The 18,940-nt window shown below is 40.4% G+C and overlaps 1 protein-coding gene across 1 annotated transcript in view; it reads right to left on the bottom strand.

The window, feature by feature from the left end:
• Nucleotides 1-637: 637 nt before the first annotated feature.
• The window catches only part of LOC148540329 (threonine--tRNA ligase 2, cytoplasmic-like), an 89,160-nt gene continuing 70,857 nt past the window's right edge, over nt 638-18,940 (bottom strand). Inside the window, exons 8-19 of the mRNA XM_088445429.1 lie at nt 18,470-18,548; nt 18,084-18,230; nt 16,020-16,118; nt 13,304-13,470; nt 11,144-11,306; nt 9,944-10,081; nt 9,782-9,859; nt 9,382-9,482; nt 8,199-8,303; nt 3,518-3,590; nt 2,834-2,948; nt 638-900 (exon numbers count right to left, since the gene is read on the bottom strand). Of these exons, the coding sequence (XP_088301555.1) occupies nt 752-900; nt 2,834-2,948; nt 3,518-3,590; nt 8,199-8,303; nt 9,382-9,482; nt 9,782-9,859; nt 9,944-10,081; nt 11,144-11,306; nt 13,304-13,470; nt 16,020-16,118; nt 18,084-18,230; nt 18,470-18,548 (1,414 nt within the window). The 3' untranslated portion in view covers nt 638-751. The remainder of the gene's footprint in view (nt 901-2,833; nt 2,949-3,517; nt 3,591-8,198; nt 8,304-9,381; nt 9,483-9,781; nt 9,860-9,943; nt 10,082-11,143; nt 11,307-13,303; nt 13,471-16,019; nt 16,119-18,083; nt 18,231-18,469; nt 18,549-18,940) is intronic.

The following is an 18,940-nucleotide window of genomic DNA, read 5'->3' on the forward strand; positions in this document are numbered from 1 at the left end:
TTTAATCCAAAATGTATGCAAATGGAGGCATTACTAATGAGGGAATTCATATAACCCTCGTTTTCTGGCTTGTGTGGCTCAGACGGTCATGTGCCACTTCCTATTCCATACCCTTTGGTGGATCTAATAGTGATTCATGTAACCATAAGTATAATTTATGCATTTCGCTCAGAAGTGTTTATTTATATTGAAGTATAGAATGAAAAGGGCAGCAGTTCAGTTGTTGCTTAAAGCTGCAGGAAGGCTGAGCATACTCTAGTCTCTAGTGTTGTTACCATTTCTTTATTAACTTATGTTAATAGTGTTACGATATAGGAGAGCAGTAGAATATAAGATAGGGGCATTGATGAAATGACGTGAGTGGTTGGTCTTACTGAACATGTGTCCAGATCCTGTTTCCAGGCAAATTGACCAAACTAACCACCCAAATCATGCCTGTTTTATTTCAAATGTCATTATGGGCATCTGTTCCTAATCAGTGCAGCCTCATTACACTAGAACATTTGAAATGCCCTATAAAGCGCAAGAGATAATGTGGATGAATGAAAATCATGTATCTGTACGTTGATCCATAAAAACGCAAATGTTTCAATACCTTTATGTAATAGAATTAGAAATAAGTTACAGAAGTCACATATTAATTACCAAAGTTTTATTAATTGGCAATATGCAGCTTGTTTTTTGTACAGTGTCAGCAGTATTGAGTTTAATGTTCATTAAAATGAACCGGTCTTATTTTTTAGTTCAGTCTTCAGAATTCCTCTTCTGCATTTTTACTGTGTGACTTCTTTAAGGTTTCGAGTCTTTCTAATGCAGAAGCTACAGACACCTCTCCGTGCACCTTGTTGTCTCTCGTCCGCACATTGACTGCACGGCTTGCCTTCTCTTTCTCTCCAACCACTAGAAGGACAATTGTTACCAAAATGTCAATTAACAAGAATATAATAAAAAAACAAAAACAATTCACACTGTAGTGTAGGGTGACACTATCGTGCCATTCCTGCTATGTCAGAATAGGTGGGTTTACTGCCATTAGGGAGACGATCGAACAATGTCGTATTTCTGTAAAATTGTGATGCAGATTCCAAGTCACATTTTAAATCACCAAATAACTGACCCTGTTAGCAACACTGTGTGATACAGCAGCAATCTGGTATCATACCATTGTTATTGCTCTGCGTATATAAAGCACAGTGCGGCCCATTTTGAGACAGCATCACATCACGGCAGCCTCCCAGATAGCAATAGCTGAGACTGTAGAAATTGTTAGTCTGTGATTGGTGGATTTGGTGACCAATATTGTGCTAACATACAGAGTGTGTCAACATTTTTCACAGTGACATAATTTAACCTCCTTAACCTTTCATAAGATAAATCTAACTGGACCGATGGAGAATGAAAGACAACTGCCTGTCATTAATAGTAAGAGGTCAGTGATTTAAAATATTGTAATGTTTTCAGATATGACCTGATTATTCTGAAGAATAATAAAAAATATTAAAAAAGTGTTACTTTTAACTGGGATTCTGTTTTTTTTCCCAAACAATTGTTAGTGACACCATTAGGATTCCCGATTTAATGGCATCTTAAACCTGACCTCATTGATTGGAAATAAATTAAATTATTCAGTTTATAGTCAAAGTAAAGGGGAACGCCTGTGATTTGTTTGTTCCTTCAACAGATAAGAATAAGGCTATGCATTGGATACAATTGTTTCTAAACAGCAGATCAGTTGTCCTCTTTAAAAGCAATGAGAATTACCAAATCTGCCTTGGTAAACAATTCTCTAAAGTCCCAATTTAAATAAACGCTCAGTTGATAATGATTATTTATTAATTGAAGATAACATATTTTTTCGCCATAGATCAGGCTTCTCCCTATTTCACATGCCCACAGGCTGGCGATATCTATCTCCAGCTGCCTCCGATGATACCTTCCCATGCAAAGCATGGAAAAGTCTATTTAAGAAGGATTGTGAGGATACATGTACTGATGCAATCCTGGTATAGTGTTTGCCAGCTCAAGATGCGGATAGCAGGAACAGGACAATGTAACAAAATTATTTATTGAATTAAATTAAGCATGTTTTCATAAACAAATTACTACTTGATTTTTTTTTTAAACTTATTTTAAGAGGTATTTTATAAAATTGATACTGGAAACCCAAATCTCGGTCATGCCTCTTTCCTCTTGTGCGTATCCTTTCTTTACTTATATTATCTGCTCTATACTCAAAAGCATCTAACCCGTGACTTTTGCCATCCTGCTTCTGTTGCAGCAGTGTTTATATACCATGTACTTGTCTTGTAGTGTCTTAAACTGTATGACACTGTTTTCTTGTTCTGCTCAACTGTTTATGTACTATGTCCTATGTACTATGTTTATGCACTATGTTTATGTACTATGTAAGGCGCTGCGGAACCCTTGTGGCGCCATATAAATAAAGGATAATAATAATAATGTATGTGAACTTGCTTCCACAATGGCCTGGTGAAGCAGTAAGTTCAGCCTTATCGCTGCAAGTTTTATTTATAGATCCCCTAGGACAGAAAATATAAACTAAAGATGCTCTCTTCTGTAAAGTTAAACTGCAGATGATTGTTCCGAGGAGGAAGGAGCCTATAGCAGATTTACATAAAGAAAGTAATTCACGGTGTTATGGTTTCATGCAATCACAAAGAAAGCATGATCTTCCCTTTAGGAAATGATTGCACATTGAAAACACTAACATAAAAATACTTGGGACAGAATTCATAGAGGTAAAGACAAACAATTCCTAGAACTGGTTGGTGTCTGTACATTTTATATATTAAAGTGTTGATCTTAAAATTACCGAAAATGAAATTGTATTGAGCCAGCTGTGCATTTCGTATCTTCTTATTCAACGTACAGCTATTGTCTAAGTCCACATCAGCCATAAAACCAGCATCAAAAAAATCTTTACACACCTGAATAGCAAATAAGAAAATACAATAAATAAGTATTAAAGAGAAGTACAAAGATTAAAGGGCAATTCTACTCAAAATGACCGTAAGCTGTAATAGGGCATGGGCGGATAAAGCGTTGTGTAATAAGTTGGATGATTGTAGTATATTTTGTTGGCATTCACAATGTCAAAATTCATGTTCATAATGTCTCTAACTATAAGGCTAATGGAAATGTTGACATTAAGGACAATGGCGATATTCTGTCAATGTCGACATTTTGCAGATCATGAATGTCAACCTTCTGCTGTCGACATTTTAATTGTAGACAGCGTGACTGCATGCCAGTTGGAGATGTATAAATAAAGCTAAATAATAAAAGCAGTAACAAGAGTAAACATGGAAACTGATTCGGTGCAGTCCACTGATTGATTCACAGTTTCACTGCTGCTAAAAAAAATCTGTTAGTCACAGTATATCTGTAATATTGCACCAAATTATATTTAAAATAACAGGATTTATTACAGTAAGTTGTAATATACAGCACGTAGTTCTAGATTGTGTATGGAAATCTATGACTCAACATTTATTACCTGTTGTGCATAGTCCTCACAGCTAGGTCCCACAGGGACTACCATCACTTGCCGTGGTGAAAGCCAAAATGGCCTAGTGGATAATAAAAGAAATAAAAATATTTTTTATCTATGAAGACAAAACAGTGGGGGTTATTTATGAAAACTGAGTAGCAGTAAACCGTGTTGAAAAATACCTATTGCCCATAGCAGGGAAATATAATACAACAAAATGAGAGTGTTGGAGTTCAACATCCCAGTTAATACACAAATTAATACAGCAGACAGTAAGTAAAGGAAGGACAGCCGCATGTTAATAGATAGAGCAGGGAAATCCATTGTTAGTGTGTCGATATGTGATAGAGATCTGTCTTTGTGTTGCGAAGTCAGCGTGTAGTTCACTGAGATCGCAATGACGGCACCTGAAAATCCCACGTGTTCCAAAAGAATTACCAAGAAGTCCTAAACTAGAAGTCATTTGTTTGTTCTCATATTGTGCTCACTCCACTTACTTAATACGGAATCGGTGTGTAATACCGCCGGCCGCATGGCCGGCAGTTCGAATCCCGGCAGCGTCAGTCCGACAGAGGAACAGATCCCGGCACCGGCAGCCCGACAGCACTGGAAATCCCGATCGTCCCCAGGTAAGTACCAACTAACCTAACCTACCCCCCTAACCCTAACCCTCCCTTAGTGGTGCCTAACCCTAACCTCCCCACCAAGTGCCTAACCCTAATCCCCCCTCTAAGTGCCTAAACCTAACCCCCCTCCTTCCCCGCTGCCTAACCCTAAGTCCCCCAGGGGTGTGCCTAACCCTAACCTCCCCCCGGGGGTGCTTAACCCTAACCCTCCCTTCCCCTAGCCTAACCCTAACCTCCCGGGGGGGGGTGCCTAACCCTAAGTCCCCCCTGGGAGCCCTAAACCTAACCCTCCCCCCCTGTGGCTGTCCGCTCGCGGCGCCCGGCATCCCTACGATCGGCGTCGGGGAAATGCGGGCGTCGATAAACTGAGCGGCGTCTACATCTAGACGCCGGTCATTTCACCCCCGCTGGGATATGACAGGAGGCCGGCTGTCGGTATAATGTCAGCCGGCTTCACGATTGCAGTATGTAATACCACCGGCCGCATGGTCGGCAGTTCGAATCCCGGCAGCGTCAGTCCGACAGAGGAACAGATCCAGGCAGCGGCAGCCCGACAGTGCTGGAAATCCTGATCGTCCCCAGGTAAGTACTAACTAACCTAACCTACCCCCCTAACCCTCCCTTAGGGGTGCCTAACCCTAACCTCCCCCCAAGTGCCTAACCCTAATCCCCCCTCTATGTGCCTAAACATAACCCCCCCTTCCCCGCTACCTAAACCTAAGTCCCCCGCGGGGGTGCCTAACCCTAACCTCCCCCCGGGGGTGCCTAACCCTAACCCTCCCTCCCCCTAGCCTAACCCTAACCTCCCGGGGGGGGGGTGCATAACCCTAAGTCTGCCCGGGAGCCCTAAACCTAACCCCCGCGGGTGTCCACAAGCGGCGCCCGGCATCCCTTCGATCGGGATGCCGGGCGCCGGTCTCCCGGCGTCGGTAAAATGAGCGACGTCTACATCTAGGCGTCAGTCATTTCACCCCCACCAGGATATGACAGTCGGGAAGCCGGCTGTCGGTATAATGTCAGCCAGCTTCCCGATTGCATCCCTTTAGTACATGTGTACCACATTTTTTTTTGTTTAATAATTTAATTTTTGACTACCAACTGCTCTCAATTTCTTTTTTTCAATTTCCATCACAGGTGAGTGGATAGTAGGTTCTTCAGCTGCAGAGGTCTGTTCTTGGATGCTAGCTGGCATGCTTATATCAACGGCTTATTTGTTGCACACAGCAATTGCACAAATTCTGTCATATTCTAGTACAGCTTAGAAAATGAAAGAATGATATACTTGTGGCATAATTTTCATGTGTCTATGGTACTGTCCATATGCAATAAATGCTCATCATAAACCAGAGTTATTTTACCCATAAAGCACTTGTTGAATGCAGCTTTACTAAATAATCTTAATTAAGTTCTGAAAGTACACACTAAGGGGTCAATTTACTAAAGTGAGAGTTTTTAGAAGAGAGTTGTAAAAATGATGGTGCCCATAGCAACCAATCAGATTCTACTTAACTAGCACCTTCTAGAAGATAATAGCTAGAATCTGATTGGTTGCTATGGGCAACATCACTTTTGAAACTCTCTTCAAAAAACTCTCACTTTAGTAAATTTACCCCCTAGAGTTAGATTCAATTAGCCGTGAGGTTAGTATGGATGTTCTAGGTAATAATGTTTGCTAGTTTTTACTCAAACCTTACTGCGAAATGGTTCTTATTGAATTGGACTCAAACGTTCACAGTGTAAGGAGGACAGACCATAGACACAAGATAATAGCACATGCAGCCCCCAAACTGCATCTAGTCTTCACTCTGACTGCTTGGATTAAGGCCCCATGGAGCCCTGGGCAACACATTATTATAGGCACCCTACGACCCCCATATGTCACAAAAAAACCCATGGCAACAGTAAACAGTAGTCTGGGACCTTCAGTGCCCATTGGGCCCTAACTAATAGGCTACGTTGCCCAATGGATTATCTGCCTACGCCAGGAAATGGATGTAGCTCAGACCATGTATATTACAGATTCAGATAAAATACCCTTCTGTATGAGCATTTTGCAACTAACAAATTCCTATTTGCAGTTCCACTTCTGATGGCACTATGCAGGCAAAAGCAGCAGTTAGAGAAAAAGATAGAAGTGCAGTGCCACTGACAAGATATATACTGTATACAGGATTTAATAAAAGACAATAAGTAAATATACAATAGGAGTCAAGTTTGAAAACAATCAAAGATAATAAAGTGAATATAGAACATACATAAATAAATCTGAAATTATTATATAGAGAATTAGCAGCTCTAAATGCCAAGGATCAGAACCCTACAATAAAAATATGACAATAGCACTGCGAAAGAATAATATGAAAGGGAGAAGAGAATAGGAAATACGGTTAAATATGCTAAATTGGTATTATGAATTGATTAAAGTATTAATAAAGGAGAACAGGGACCGGGAAAGAAATGGAGTATATGGATACATGGAGGGGTGAAAAAATGCCCAAATGGCCAACCATCTACAGGGACCTGGAGTCTAGTGGACACCTGGGGGGTGAACACCCCAACACACTAGTTCTTGGGAGCCAAGGGGGGAAATGCCAAAAAGTCAGTCTAAGCTTCCGAGATCATATGAGACATAATTATGACCATATTCAGACATTGTTGAGCTCAATTGTGTCATTAAGACCTGTTGGACCTAGGGTATTAAGTCTAAAAATCCAAAAGGCCTCTCTTTTACAAAGGTATCGGAATCTATCGCCTTTACGTTTAGTGGCTTTAATTTGTTTAATCCCCATAAATTTCAGATTATCTAATCCACCCTCTGAGCAGGAAGAAAAATGGCGCGGAGACCGGATCGGAGTCACCACCCGAATGTAAGGTACCTTACTCACACAAATCTATTACGAACAGAACATATGTGAATATATTTATCCCTCATAAGGATTATCAAAATGATAGGAACCTGGTTTGCCTAACAAGGATCTGGGAGTTGTATATCTCCAGTGTGTCAGTGCCAATTGATACATATCATCTATTTGCTACATTCAGTGCCTTGGATTCCCCTGCGAGACTTTATGGTACATTGTATCTATCATTGTTCAATTTTTGTTTTTTAACAGTTTCACAGTGCTATTGTCATATTTTTATTGTAGGGTTCTGATCCTTGGCATTTAGAGATGCTAATCCTCTATATAATAATTTTGGATTTATTTATGTATGTTCTATATTCACTTTATTATCTTTGATTGTTTTCAAACTTGACTCCTATTGTATATTTACTTATTGTCTTTTATTAAATCCTTTACACAGTATATATCCTGTCAGTGGCACGGCGGTTCTATCTTTTTCTCTCTCTCTATTAGAATTGCCTGTGAGGTTCAACACCTCTTTAGAAGCTGCAGTCCTGTGAGAGTGATTTACTAAAGCATTACAATATTTAGCTATTCAATAGTTTAATACCCACACTTTCTGGCGCCCTCCATTTGTCTTTCTTTTTTTCTGGTTATTAAAAGCTGCAGTTACTGAGGGCCAAGTTCTTCCATATTGCAGGGCCCCCTGACATGGGTTCCTCACAGATCTGCCAGCTTGGTCCGGTGTATATTTGTTCAAATATTTGTAAGGGGGAATCAGTGCTGGATTAAGGTTTGTGGGGGGGCCAGGGCAATTTACTGTGGGGGATCCTATTAATACATTTGTCAAAGTGATATGCTGGCAATGTTATTAAAAATTGTAATTTGTAAATACTCCCAGCACCACAGAGCTCCCTCAGTTCACATTATGCCACACAGAAATCTCAATTCACATATGATATAGTGCCCCAATGCTGGTGATGTAGCTATGTGTGGGGACCTTTGGGCGACCACCCCTTGCTGCCCTGGTGTTAATCTGGCATTGGGGGGAATTCTCCTTAAATTCAGTGTTTAATCTATTATAATTAGTCATTTAAATTCAGTACTAGAAGATTTTTTTATAACAAAACGCATATTATATTATAGTAACAATAAAGTAAATCTGTGCAAAGTGGAATTAATGCTCTTAGAGAAGCGGTAATTGGAAAAATGTCATACCACTTTCCTCCATAGTTTTCACAAAGAATTGCTATCATCCTCTCCACTGATCCCAAGATGGCACGATGAATGATCACCGGTCTTTTCTTGTCATCTCCATCTTTGCTGCAGGTGAAAAATATACAGAAACAAACCTATATCAACACAAAAATATACAGTGTAACATGATAATTGCTAAAGCAAGGGGATATCTCAGTAAAGGTGGAAGGGAGGACTAGTACATTAGGACAGGGGCTCTCAACTCCTGTCCCCGAGTACCACCAGCAGGTCATGTTTTGTGGCTCTAATCATGCGCAGGTGAGTTAATCTATTTTGCTGGGTCAGTAACTATCCCACCTGTTTGCACAGACAGAAATACTCAATACATGACCTGTTGGAAAACCTTGAAGTTGAGAACCACTATATTAGGGGGAGATTTATCAATATGGCTATAACATCAGTACAAAAACACATCCAGTATTGTTTCTTACTACAGCTATGTAGAATGTCTTTGTGCCACAGTAAATCAAAACCTACCCCTCCAGCAGTCTGTTGTTACCCAGTAGCTCATCAGCATAATGTTAATGTACTACATAGTTGTATGCGAGTGTCCCTGATGTGCATGCATGAGATGATAAGGCAGTATGTGATGCTTGGCGTATCTAATTTCTCCACATGATGCTTTATTATATATAGAGAGAAGCACTAATAACCACTTTTTTTTTAGCGAAAATGGAAAAAAGGGCATTATCTCCGCTTGATAAATCTACCCCTCTATATGGACTTGTAACCTACATTTTATGGGCAGAACCAGTATGCAGTCTATCAATTTACTAGGAACCAGTGACGTCCTTAAAGTACTACCTAATATTCATGAAATCTAACGTACAATGTAGTAATCTCTAGTGCACTGACAGGATGCATTCTTATACGTTCTGTTGACGATAGGTCCACTTTTAAAGAAACTTAAAAAAACCACCTGTATAAAAGTAATTGTATAATTAACAATATTAAAAATATGTTAATAAATATTTGTTTACATTTTGGTATAACAGTGCATGTTACCCATTGCTTGATTGCATGTATAGTTATCATTGATTATTTTAATTTTCATGACAGATCTCTTTTAAGGCTAATGAAAGAAAGAAAAGAAGAAAGGAAAGATCAAAGGAAAGAGGAAATGAATGAGGAAAGGACTCCATACTTTACATAAGTCAGGTTAAACCGAGTCGGCAGCTGGAAATCCAACTGTATTGTGGCACATTGATGGTATCTTCCTATGGCGTCTCTGATGGTGATGTCAATCTGCAATAGAATACACAATCCAGATGTGTTGTTTATATGAGTTGGAATATACTTTACTTTCACAACTTTCTAAGTCTAAGGGGCTTATTTACAAAGTATTGGGTTGTAAAACCTGGCGCTTCTGTTCCAGTATGTCCGATCTTTAAAAGGGCAATGCGTCTACTATCCAGACACGGCTAGAAGCATTGCCCTTTTAAATATCGGGCATAAACACGATCGGAAGCGCTTCATAAATAAAACCCTAAGTGCCAAGCACAACAATGCTAAAAAGTAGGGGAAAAGGTTGTTGTGATACTCACCTTGGGACCATAGAAAGCACCATCTCCAGGGTTCAATTTCCAGGGCTGTCCAAATTCATTCAGACTGCTCTCCAGTTGCTGGAAACAACAAGCGTTTTACTCTACTAGACATTTACTACAAAGAAGAAGGTAATTGTGACAATGTTAAACGGTAATAAAGACCTTCTCAGCTTGATTCCATATCTCAATTTCTCCGAGGTAGTTCTCAGGCTTGGTTGAAAGATGGAGTTGGAAAGTAAACCCAAACACTGTGTATACAGACTGCAGGAACTCTAAGCATCCCTTCATCTCCTCCTCTATCTGGGGAACAAGTTATTAAGGTTAAAAAAATAGTAATTTATTACAGTGTCACCGCCATTGTACATTCATATGGAGGGATTATACCCAGTACAGATCTCATTAATTTGTATAAACCCACTAGTTACTTTTTTTTGGTGAAATTAAATTAATTAATTTCCCATTAAACATAAACATTGTTTATATGTGTTGATAACTAAACCTTTTATTGCTCTGCTAGTTAAATACAACAGCCTCATACCACTTACTGCCATGCTTGGTGTCAGCAGTCTTTGGTCTGGTTTCAATTAGCCGTGAGTTTTGTGTTGTGTGCTCCTGCATTAATAATCTGTGCACTTCGCATGTTAACCATATCGATAATATCGGAACAGGTTGCGCAATTCAATTCCCAATGTAAACTTGTTGCCATCTTGGCTGTTTATGCTGCAGTATGTGTTCATGCAGTAAGATAGCTAGTGGCCATAGGGATAAGGTAGGAGTCTGTTATAAGGTCTCACAGGCATACTTTTATTTGTGAATGACAAATGATAGCCAGCAAGTGTGTTTCAGCCAATAAATGTATTTAGCGTATTTTGGGATATTTTTTAATGTCCTAATTCGCAGCTAATGGAATCGGCCTCTTTGTGTACATATTTACTAAAGTATGTAGAAACAATATCTTATGCAATGATGGAGTCTACCCATGATGGTCTGAGTTAATAGGAACAAACTGCCATGATATTCTCACGGTAGACATAATTTTCTCAACAATGTCGTATTATATCAAGAAAGACTTGTTCTACAATTGCTGAGACACACGTGTGAATAAATAATAAGCATTCATGAACAGCTAATTGTTTGATTAAAGATCCCCTTTAATCATGTTCTTCCTAATCTTGGAATAGATTGTGGCTGTCTAACATATGTTTCATTTGCCTTAATGAAAATGTCCCTTACATCTCTATTAGGACTTGATCAGAGTTTATTTAGTGATATGCTATTGACATTATTGTTCATAAACCAATGTCTCCATGTTCTGCCGATGAAATATAAATGAGATCTTTGTGTACAATCAGTTTGAGTTACCTGCTCCATAGTGCAAAAAATATGTGCGTCATCTTGCTGAAAGCGCCTTACTCTGGTCAGCCCACTTAGAGCCCCAGATAACTCATTACGATGTAGAACACCAAAGTCTGCAAACCTCAGGGGTAATTCTCTCCAGGAGCGAGGACGATGACCAAACATGAGACTGTAAGAGACCGTAAGACAGCACTGATAGAGTGCACTCATAACTTAAGGGAAATACTTTATTTCTATTTGCAGTTCACAATCTTACACCAGTCTTCAGATAGTTAAGAGAGAAATGTATCCAAGAAGAAAATCTGGTCTGTGTCTTGGGGGTGGGGGTGCGGCACTTACTGTACTCAATTTCCACTTGTCTTTCCCCATTCCACTGCTCCATTTACAAGTGGCCCCAGTATAAGATGAGCACAAATCTAAATAATGATGAATTTTGCTGCTCACAATACAATAACTTGAAATGGGGCTATTTGATGCGCAACGATCTTTGCTACTTAGCCGCGCCAAGCATCTCACAAAATATGCGTCTTACTCAAATCACTAATGCGACAAAAGTACAATGCAGGGGTACCCTGAATACTGATGTTGGCATTTCATGTAGCCTCTGTGTGTGACTCAGTCGCTGATACAAGTGGCCAGCACCATGCCTTGTGGCACATTATGCTCAATCTGTGACTTTAGTACTTTTGTCACAAAAATACTATGTGAACAAGGACAAATCTGTATGCTATCATCGGGAACAAAGTTTTACAGCCAGAAATACAAAAATGTGAGAGACAGCAGGTAAAGCACTTTCTCTTCACTCGCTAGCTTATTTTGAACTATTAGCTATCGGACTTCAGCCCTTTAACTCCACCAAGGCTATCCAGAGTAAAGTGACCAATAATCTACTCACAGCTAAGTCAAAGGGTCACTTCTGCTTGCTCATCCGCCTTTACTTCTGCCACTTTGAATGCAGTTGATCACACTCTTCTCCTTGACACCCTTTACTACCTTGGCCTTCACGGCTGTCTTTTCTCCTATTCAACGCTGAACCTTTCTGAACACTCAATCAGTGTATCTACTACTGTAAAATCCTCCCTTCCACTCCCCCTATATATTAGAGTTCCTGAAGGCTGTATTCTCAGGCCCCTGATATGCTCCTTTGGCTTCCACAGATGACACAAAAATCTACCTCTCCTCCTGACCTCTCTTCTTTTATCACAACTGCCTCTATGTAATTTCCAACTGGATGTCCCAACGCTACCTAAACCTCAACAAAAAGGAGCTCATCATCTTCCGCTCTCCTAGTGTTACTGCTTCTCCTCTAGTCTCTCTTTTTTACGCAGAACAATAACAATCCCCTCAATCATTCTTTAATTATTTACCACCTTGACTACTGCAAACTCCTGCTTTCTGGCCTTTTCCTCACCCATCTTGAGCTCTACAATCCTTTCTAAATGCTGTGGCAAGAATACTCTTCATCTCTCGCTGCTCCACATCAGCAGCACAACGCTGCAAATCAGTATCATTACCTCCAGAATTCAATTCAACTTCACAACCTCAGCTCAGATTCCTCCAGTAACTCTGCCCCTTCATATATGTTTTCTTCTCTAGGGACAGTTTCACTAACACTCTTCAATCTTCCTCTAACTTATGCCTCTCTTTCTCTATGATAACCACCTATAACACCCACCTCCAAGACTTGTCTTGCACTACTCCCCACTTATGGAATGTCCCATACTGCCAGACCAGACTCTTCCACAATCTTCAAGTCTAAAGCCCGATGTCCACTCAGAGCCCATTTATCTTCTATTGTCTCAGCATTGCCCTATTCCTCTATACAAGGGGTTCTCAACACTAATCCTCAAGTGCCACCAGCAGGTCATTTCTTTAATCATGTCAGTAATTATACCTGCTGCTTCCACAAACAGAAATCCATAAAACATGACATGTTAGTGGTACTTGAGGATAGTGGTTGAGAACCCCTGCTCTATACTGTAAGCTCTCATGAGCAGGGCCCTCTACCCTTTGTCTCATGGTTACACCTCCTTTGTCAACCTCATCTGTATGATTGTGTTCTGTATGATTAGAACTGTCCAGCCCTGCAGTGCTTTGTGGCATCTTACAAATGGATGATGATGATGATCATTGCTTCTGAAAATGGGAATATAAACTCCTACTTACCAATGTCCCGGACAGTTCATAGGTTTCAGTGCAAAGGTTTCCTTCTCAACCTCAAAGGAGAACATATTCTCGTTGTAATGCTGCCAGTGACCGGACGCTTCCCACAATTTGCTGTTGTAGATGTTAGGACTTGCTACCTCTGTAAAATTCCTCATCTGATAGAATTCCTGAAATAATGTTACACTAGTTGTAATACAGAAACATATTCATACACAGTGGGGTCATGTATAGTTGGTCGGATGTCCAGCTGGGAAGCACTATTATGCACTGCGAATACACTACCAGAGGTGGAACAGAGGAAGGAAGAGGCATATTTGTTACCACTCCCTCCCCCATGGTGCAAGATCTGTGGGCCTTGCTTTACCTGTAAGAATAAATAATAAGGAAACAAAATGAGCTCCCCTCCCCCACAAAGGTCAAACCACCACTATTGCCTGAATTGGGCTCACTAGAAATTGCTGCTACCAGCACTAGGCTATGTTAGCCAGGGATGGTGACACTATATAAGGAAACCATCAGTGTGGATACCCTATGCTATAGTACCACCCAACCCTAGGCTGGTAGGCAGTAGGCTGTATCCCTAGGTGACCCCTCCCTAGGAAAACCAGCTCCATGTTGCCTATAACCACACCCCTGATTGGTGGGTGTGAGTTACTTATCGGGCCAAGGAGAAATTAAGTTAAAAAAACACATACTCTGATTTAAAAAATAAATAAATAAATAAAAGATTATACTGCATATAAAAAAAGCACCTTACACACTCCTTCATTCTAAAATTTATTGTTCACCTAAGTCCTGGGGTCTGGAGGACCTCTTCCTTACATGTAGGCATCCATGGCTAGATACAAATCACTAACTACTAACCATTTGCTCCTTACTGAGCAACAAAGAGAATGACTAAAAAGTGGCTTATCACTTCTATTTATTCTGTGTTCAGGTCAGACCACTGGAATTCCCCAATATGCTAAAGTGATCCCTCACTAGCATAAGATACACTAATAACGTATCTTATTCAGTTAGTGTATTTTATTTTACTTGCAAAGTTTTCAAAAAATAAGCAAGTTATGTAAAATAAGATACCTGCATTTCTTATGGACACAATGTACACCTCTATTATTGCGTACATTGCATCCACACCTACACGAGCCCCAGTCTGACTGCCTGCATGTGTTACACATAAATATGTGCAAAAGATTGATAAGTTGTTTTTTTTTAATTTACTAAATATTGTGAATATTTAACTATCAATTTGTCACTTCAGAATTGTCTGTTTTCAAGGTCTGGCGCTACCACTGATTTAGTCAGAGGTCTATACTATGAGCTGAAGACTGTACTGTATCCATATAGTCCTTCTTAGTGGCAGAACAAATAAGGTATAAAATATATAGCTTCGCTTCATAGTATTTCTCATGATTAAAACCTCCTAAGAATTTCTATCAGGTATTTTCATTGAACACAGCTGTGTCAGGAAGCTTATAATCCTTTCCTGCTTTAGAGGTGTCACTCAATTTACCCAGACAGGATTAACCTAAGCCTGTAAAGAAATGTACTGCTTGTGATTTTACTGTAAATGGGTCTAGGAAAGACGGTGGTTCTTCTAACTCCCTCTATATTGCCATGACCTGTAATACATTGTATAGGATTATGGCACAAGGAGAACTGACTGTCCCTTTCCTGGAATACATATGATTGATTAGCTTAATCTGGGCTGACAGGGTGACTAACTGCTTGTTTAAGATAGCTGTATAAGACCATCATAAAATACACACATTTGCACTGTGCATGACCAGAAAATAGTCCGTGTACATACTGTATATGTACATACTGTATATGTACATACTGTATATGTGCATGCAGATCCATACACATATGACACTTGTGCCTCCTCTCATTCAGATAGGCAGGATGGGGAAACTGGTAAGTGTTGGAAGTGCAGAGTGTCAATTATACCTGAACTAAAGGTTCAGGTTGGCCAGGGTATGCTGGGACTTGTAGTTGTACATGCACCAACATATCCAAGCAGTTTAGACATGAAAGTGTTTGCTGTAGTAGTGCACCTGCAAAAAATGCTTTTATCTACTTTTTAGCTCTTTATTACCTCAACACCCACCAGGAGTGCATTGGGTGGCACCATAGTATGTCAGAAATAGGCTCTTTTCTTCTAGGACAGGTATCTTTGTGGTATAGTAAAAGCCATAACTGCAATGAGACTGTCATTCAGTGCATAGAGCTGGACAAGGGACCAAGCAACATTTACACTGACCAGAACTCGCTGTTTGGTTGTCCTGGGAATGCAGAGATGGAATGCTGAGACATCAGAGGTAAGCAGTTGAACAGAGTGTTTGGGACTTAGGAGCATATTTATCAAGCAATTTTGCTCTTAAAATATACAGAAACTGCTGTTTCCACATGATTAGGGCAGATTAGGTGTTGCCAGCCCTTGCAGCAGCCGTCCCCATAGTATTACTATGGAGGCGGTATTTATGAAGATCCAATAGTCTTTCGTGTGTTGGCTAATCAGAGCCTGCAAGTTAAATTGGTACATTCCCCCGAAAAAATAATTCTTATTGCCGCGATAAAGATTCTTAATTTTTCAGGGACTGGGTGCTTTTTTTCATTAATCTGCCACTTAGTACTTATAATTACTGAAGGGCCGTTTTCTCCTTTACATTGTTCAGGAAGACAGAACGTAAATAATCTCCAGTGCAGTACTGACCTTGATGAAGTCTATCAAAGTGTTATATATGTGTGCACCCCGAGGTAGGAAGAAACAGCTCCCTGGACTCAAATCATGGAAGAAGAAGAGCTCTTGATCCTAAAATACATATTACAGCTCTATTATTGTACATGGTCATTAGAAACATGTATTATCCACAAACAACACACACTGGTCTATTAAACATGGAATTAGAACTTTTGTTTACGTTAATTGCTTAAATTGCATGTGAAAATTAACATTCCATTCATCTCTCTTATGTAAGAAGCTTCATTTCATTTCCAACTACTAGACTGAATACTGCAGCCCATCAATTCCATGTATTGCCCGTGCAAATGTCATATGGGAAAAATAAAACATGAACAATTCAAACATAATTTCTGGTATTGCCCCATCACAAATACATTCTTATTGACACATCATAAATCAAACAGTATTGCTCCCATAATAAATCAATATATTAAAAAAAGGTTTCTTAATCAATAATTTATCCCTATAATTTTTTTAATTCGATCTTATTTATTGAGATTTGCATTTTTGAAAAACATAACAAATAGTAAAGAGGACTCTGTTAAAATTACAAGGGTACCTTTAGCATAATTTGTAATAAACCAGACAAAGACAAGTTAAATCAAAATTAATATATATAACATGTACCTATACCTTAGAAAGAGCCTCCATCCGGTCACAATATACATGTATGTGAGGTGTGTCCCATGTGACGGAGGGTTACAGTGGCGGAACTAGAGAGTGGTGGGCCCAGGTGCAAGAATATGCTTTAGGCCCCCTTATGCAGTGCCCCCAGTAGTGGTCCCCCTATGCAGTGCCCCCAGTAGTACCCCTTATACAGTGCCCCCAGAAATAGTCCCCGCTACGCAGTGCCCCCAGTAGTAGTCCCCCATATGCAGTGTCCCCAGTAGTAGTCCCCCCTATGCATTGCCCCCATACGTAACCCCCCTATGCATTGTCCCCAGTAGTAGTCCCCCCTATGCATTGTCCCCAGTAGTAGTCCCCCCTGTGCATTGCCCCCAGTATTAATCCCCCCTATGCATTGCCCCCAGTAGTAATCCCCCCTATGCAGTGCCCCCAGTAGTAATCCTCCCTATGCATTGCCCCCAGTAGTAGTCCCCTCTATGCAGTGTCCCCAGAAGTAATCCCCCCTATGCATTGTCCCCATTAGTAATCCTCCCTATGCATTGCCCCCAGTATTAATCCCCCTTATGCATTGCCTCCAGTAGTAATCCCCCCTATGCATTGCCCGCAGTAGTAGTCCCCCCCTTTGCATTGCCCCCAGTAGTAATCCACCTTATGCATTGTCCCCAGTAGTAGCCCCCCTATGAATTGCCCCCAGTAGTAATCCTCCCTATGCATTGCCCACAGTAGTAGTCCCATCTATGCATTGCCCCCAGTAGTAGCCTCACCTATGCATTGCCCCAGTAGTAGTCCTGCATATACAGTGCCCCCAGTAGCGGCCACCCCCCCCATACAGTGCCCCCAGTAGTGGCCTCCCCTACACAGTGACCCTAGTAGCGGCCACCCCAATATATACAGTGCCCACAGTAGTACCCCCCTATGCTGTGCCAGTTCCTGTGCCCCTTACACACAGTTCCTGTGCCCCCCGCTGCGGGGGTCAACGGAAGTCAGAGCTCATGAGTGAGCTCCAGTAGGCTCCTTCCATGGACGCAGCAGCCAATGAGAGTCTGTCCGACTCTCATTGGCTGCTATAACAAACACACAACCGCCGGATAAATGAACACTTAACAAACAACTGTTTTCGGTAAGCCACCCGAGCCTTCCCGAAAACAGTCTAATTATCAAGTTTTTTTTTTTAGAACCTGCTAAGATCCCCCAAAAAATCCCCAATAAGAAGGCTGCGCTTCAGGGCTAATCGGATAGCTCCGGGGAATCAATTAGCGTGCAGTAATTTACCCTGACTGATTGAATTCCCCCCTTTGTGTCATTGTATAAATGACTGATGAAAAGTGAAACATTTATTAGGTAACATATATTAGGAAAGGGATTTATTACTGAGATTGTATTATAGCTCATAGGAGCTGCACAAACCTTTCCAATCTTTCTGTGATCTCTGTTTTTAGCTTCTTCCTGGAATTGCTCCCATTCCTTCATCAACTTATTATCAGGAAAGGATATTCCATATATTCTCTGCAGCGTTTCCATGTCAGCCTTCCCCTCCCAATATGTTGAAGAATTCTGAAACATGAATCATATTGTTATTGTGGCAGCACAATCACTGAATACTGTGTTGTAACCCTGCTATAAACTACAAGTCCTGTATTATCCTTACATTTACAGCAGCATAAGGTTGTGTGAAAATGAAAGACATGTTTTGAGTAGGTTATAAAAACAAAGTGAATGATCTATACATTTATGAAAGGTACATTAAATACACAATTGTCGTACTGCTTTATTAAGTACATTTTGATACCTACCTTGTATATTTTTAAAGCTTTAATCTTCCCAGTGTGCCTTACATGTGGACCTCTGCACAGATCAATAAGAGGACCACACCTGGTGGCAACAACAGAAGTGATAAGTTATATGTCCTGGTAATGTAAGATATTAAATGTACAGTAAATGGTACATTATCAAAGGTGCTGACATTCACAGGAAGAGAAGACAAATCATTGGGACAGGTAATAAATAATTTACAGGAAAAGAGATCCCTTAAGGACTATACAGATGTGTCCTCATACATGTAGCCTTCTTGCGCGTTAAACAGCCCTTCTAGTCGCGCCATGCCGTGAAGTGACTCGGTAGCGCTGAGCGTCTTTTCGTGCGACTATTTACCTTCAAATGCGTCTTATTCCCACAGCAATGTTAATAGGACGCACAAGCAGCTTCCGTTGATTAAAATGCCAATATTCTGTGTGTGACATCGGGTGTATCTGCATGCTATGTTA

This window comes from Taudactylus pleione, unplaced genomic scaffold, assembly GCF_031769625.1.
Source record: "Taudactylus pleione unplaced genomic scaffold, aTauple2 ptg000019l, whole genome shotgun sequence".
In the NCBI taxonomy this organism is placed as follows: Eukaryota; Metazoa; Chordata; class Amphibia; order Anura; family Myobatrachidae; genus Taudactylus; species Taudactylus pleione.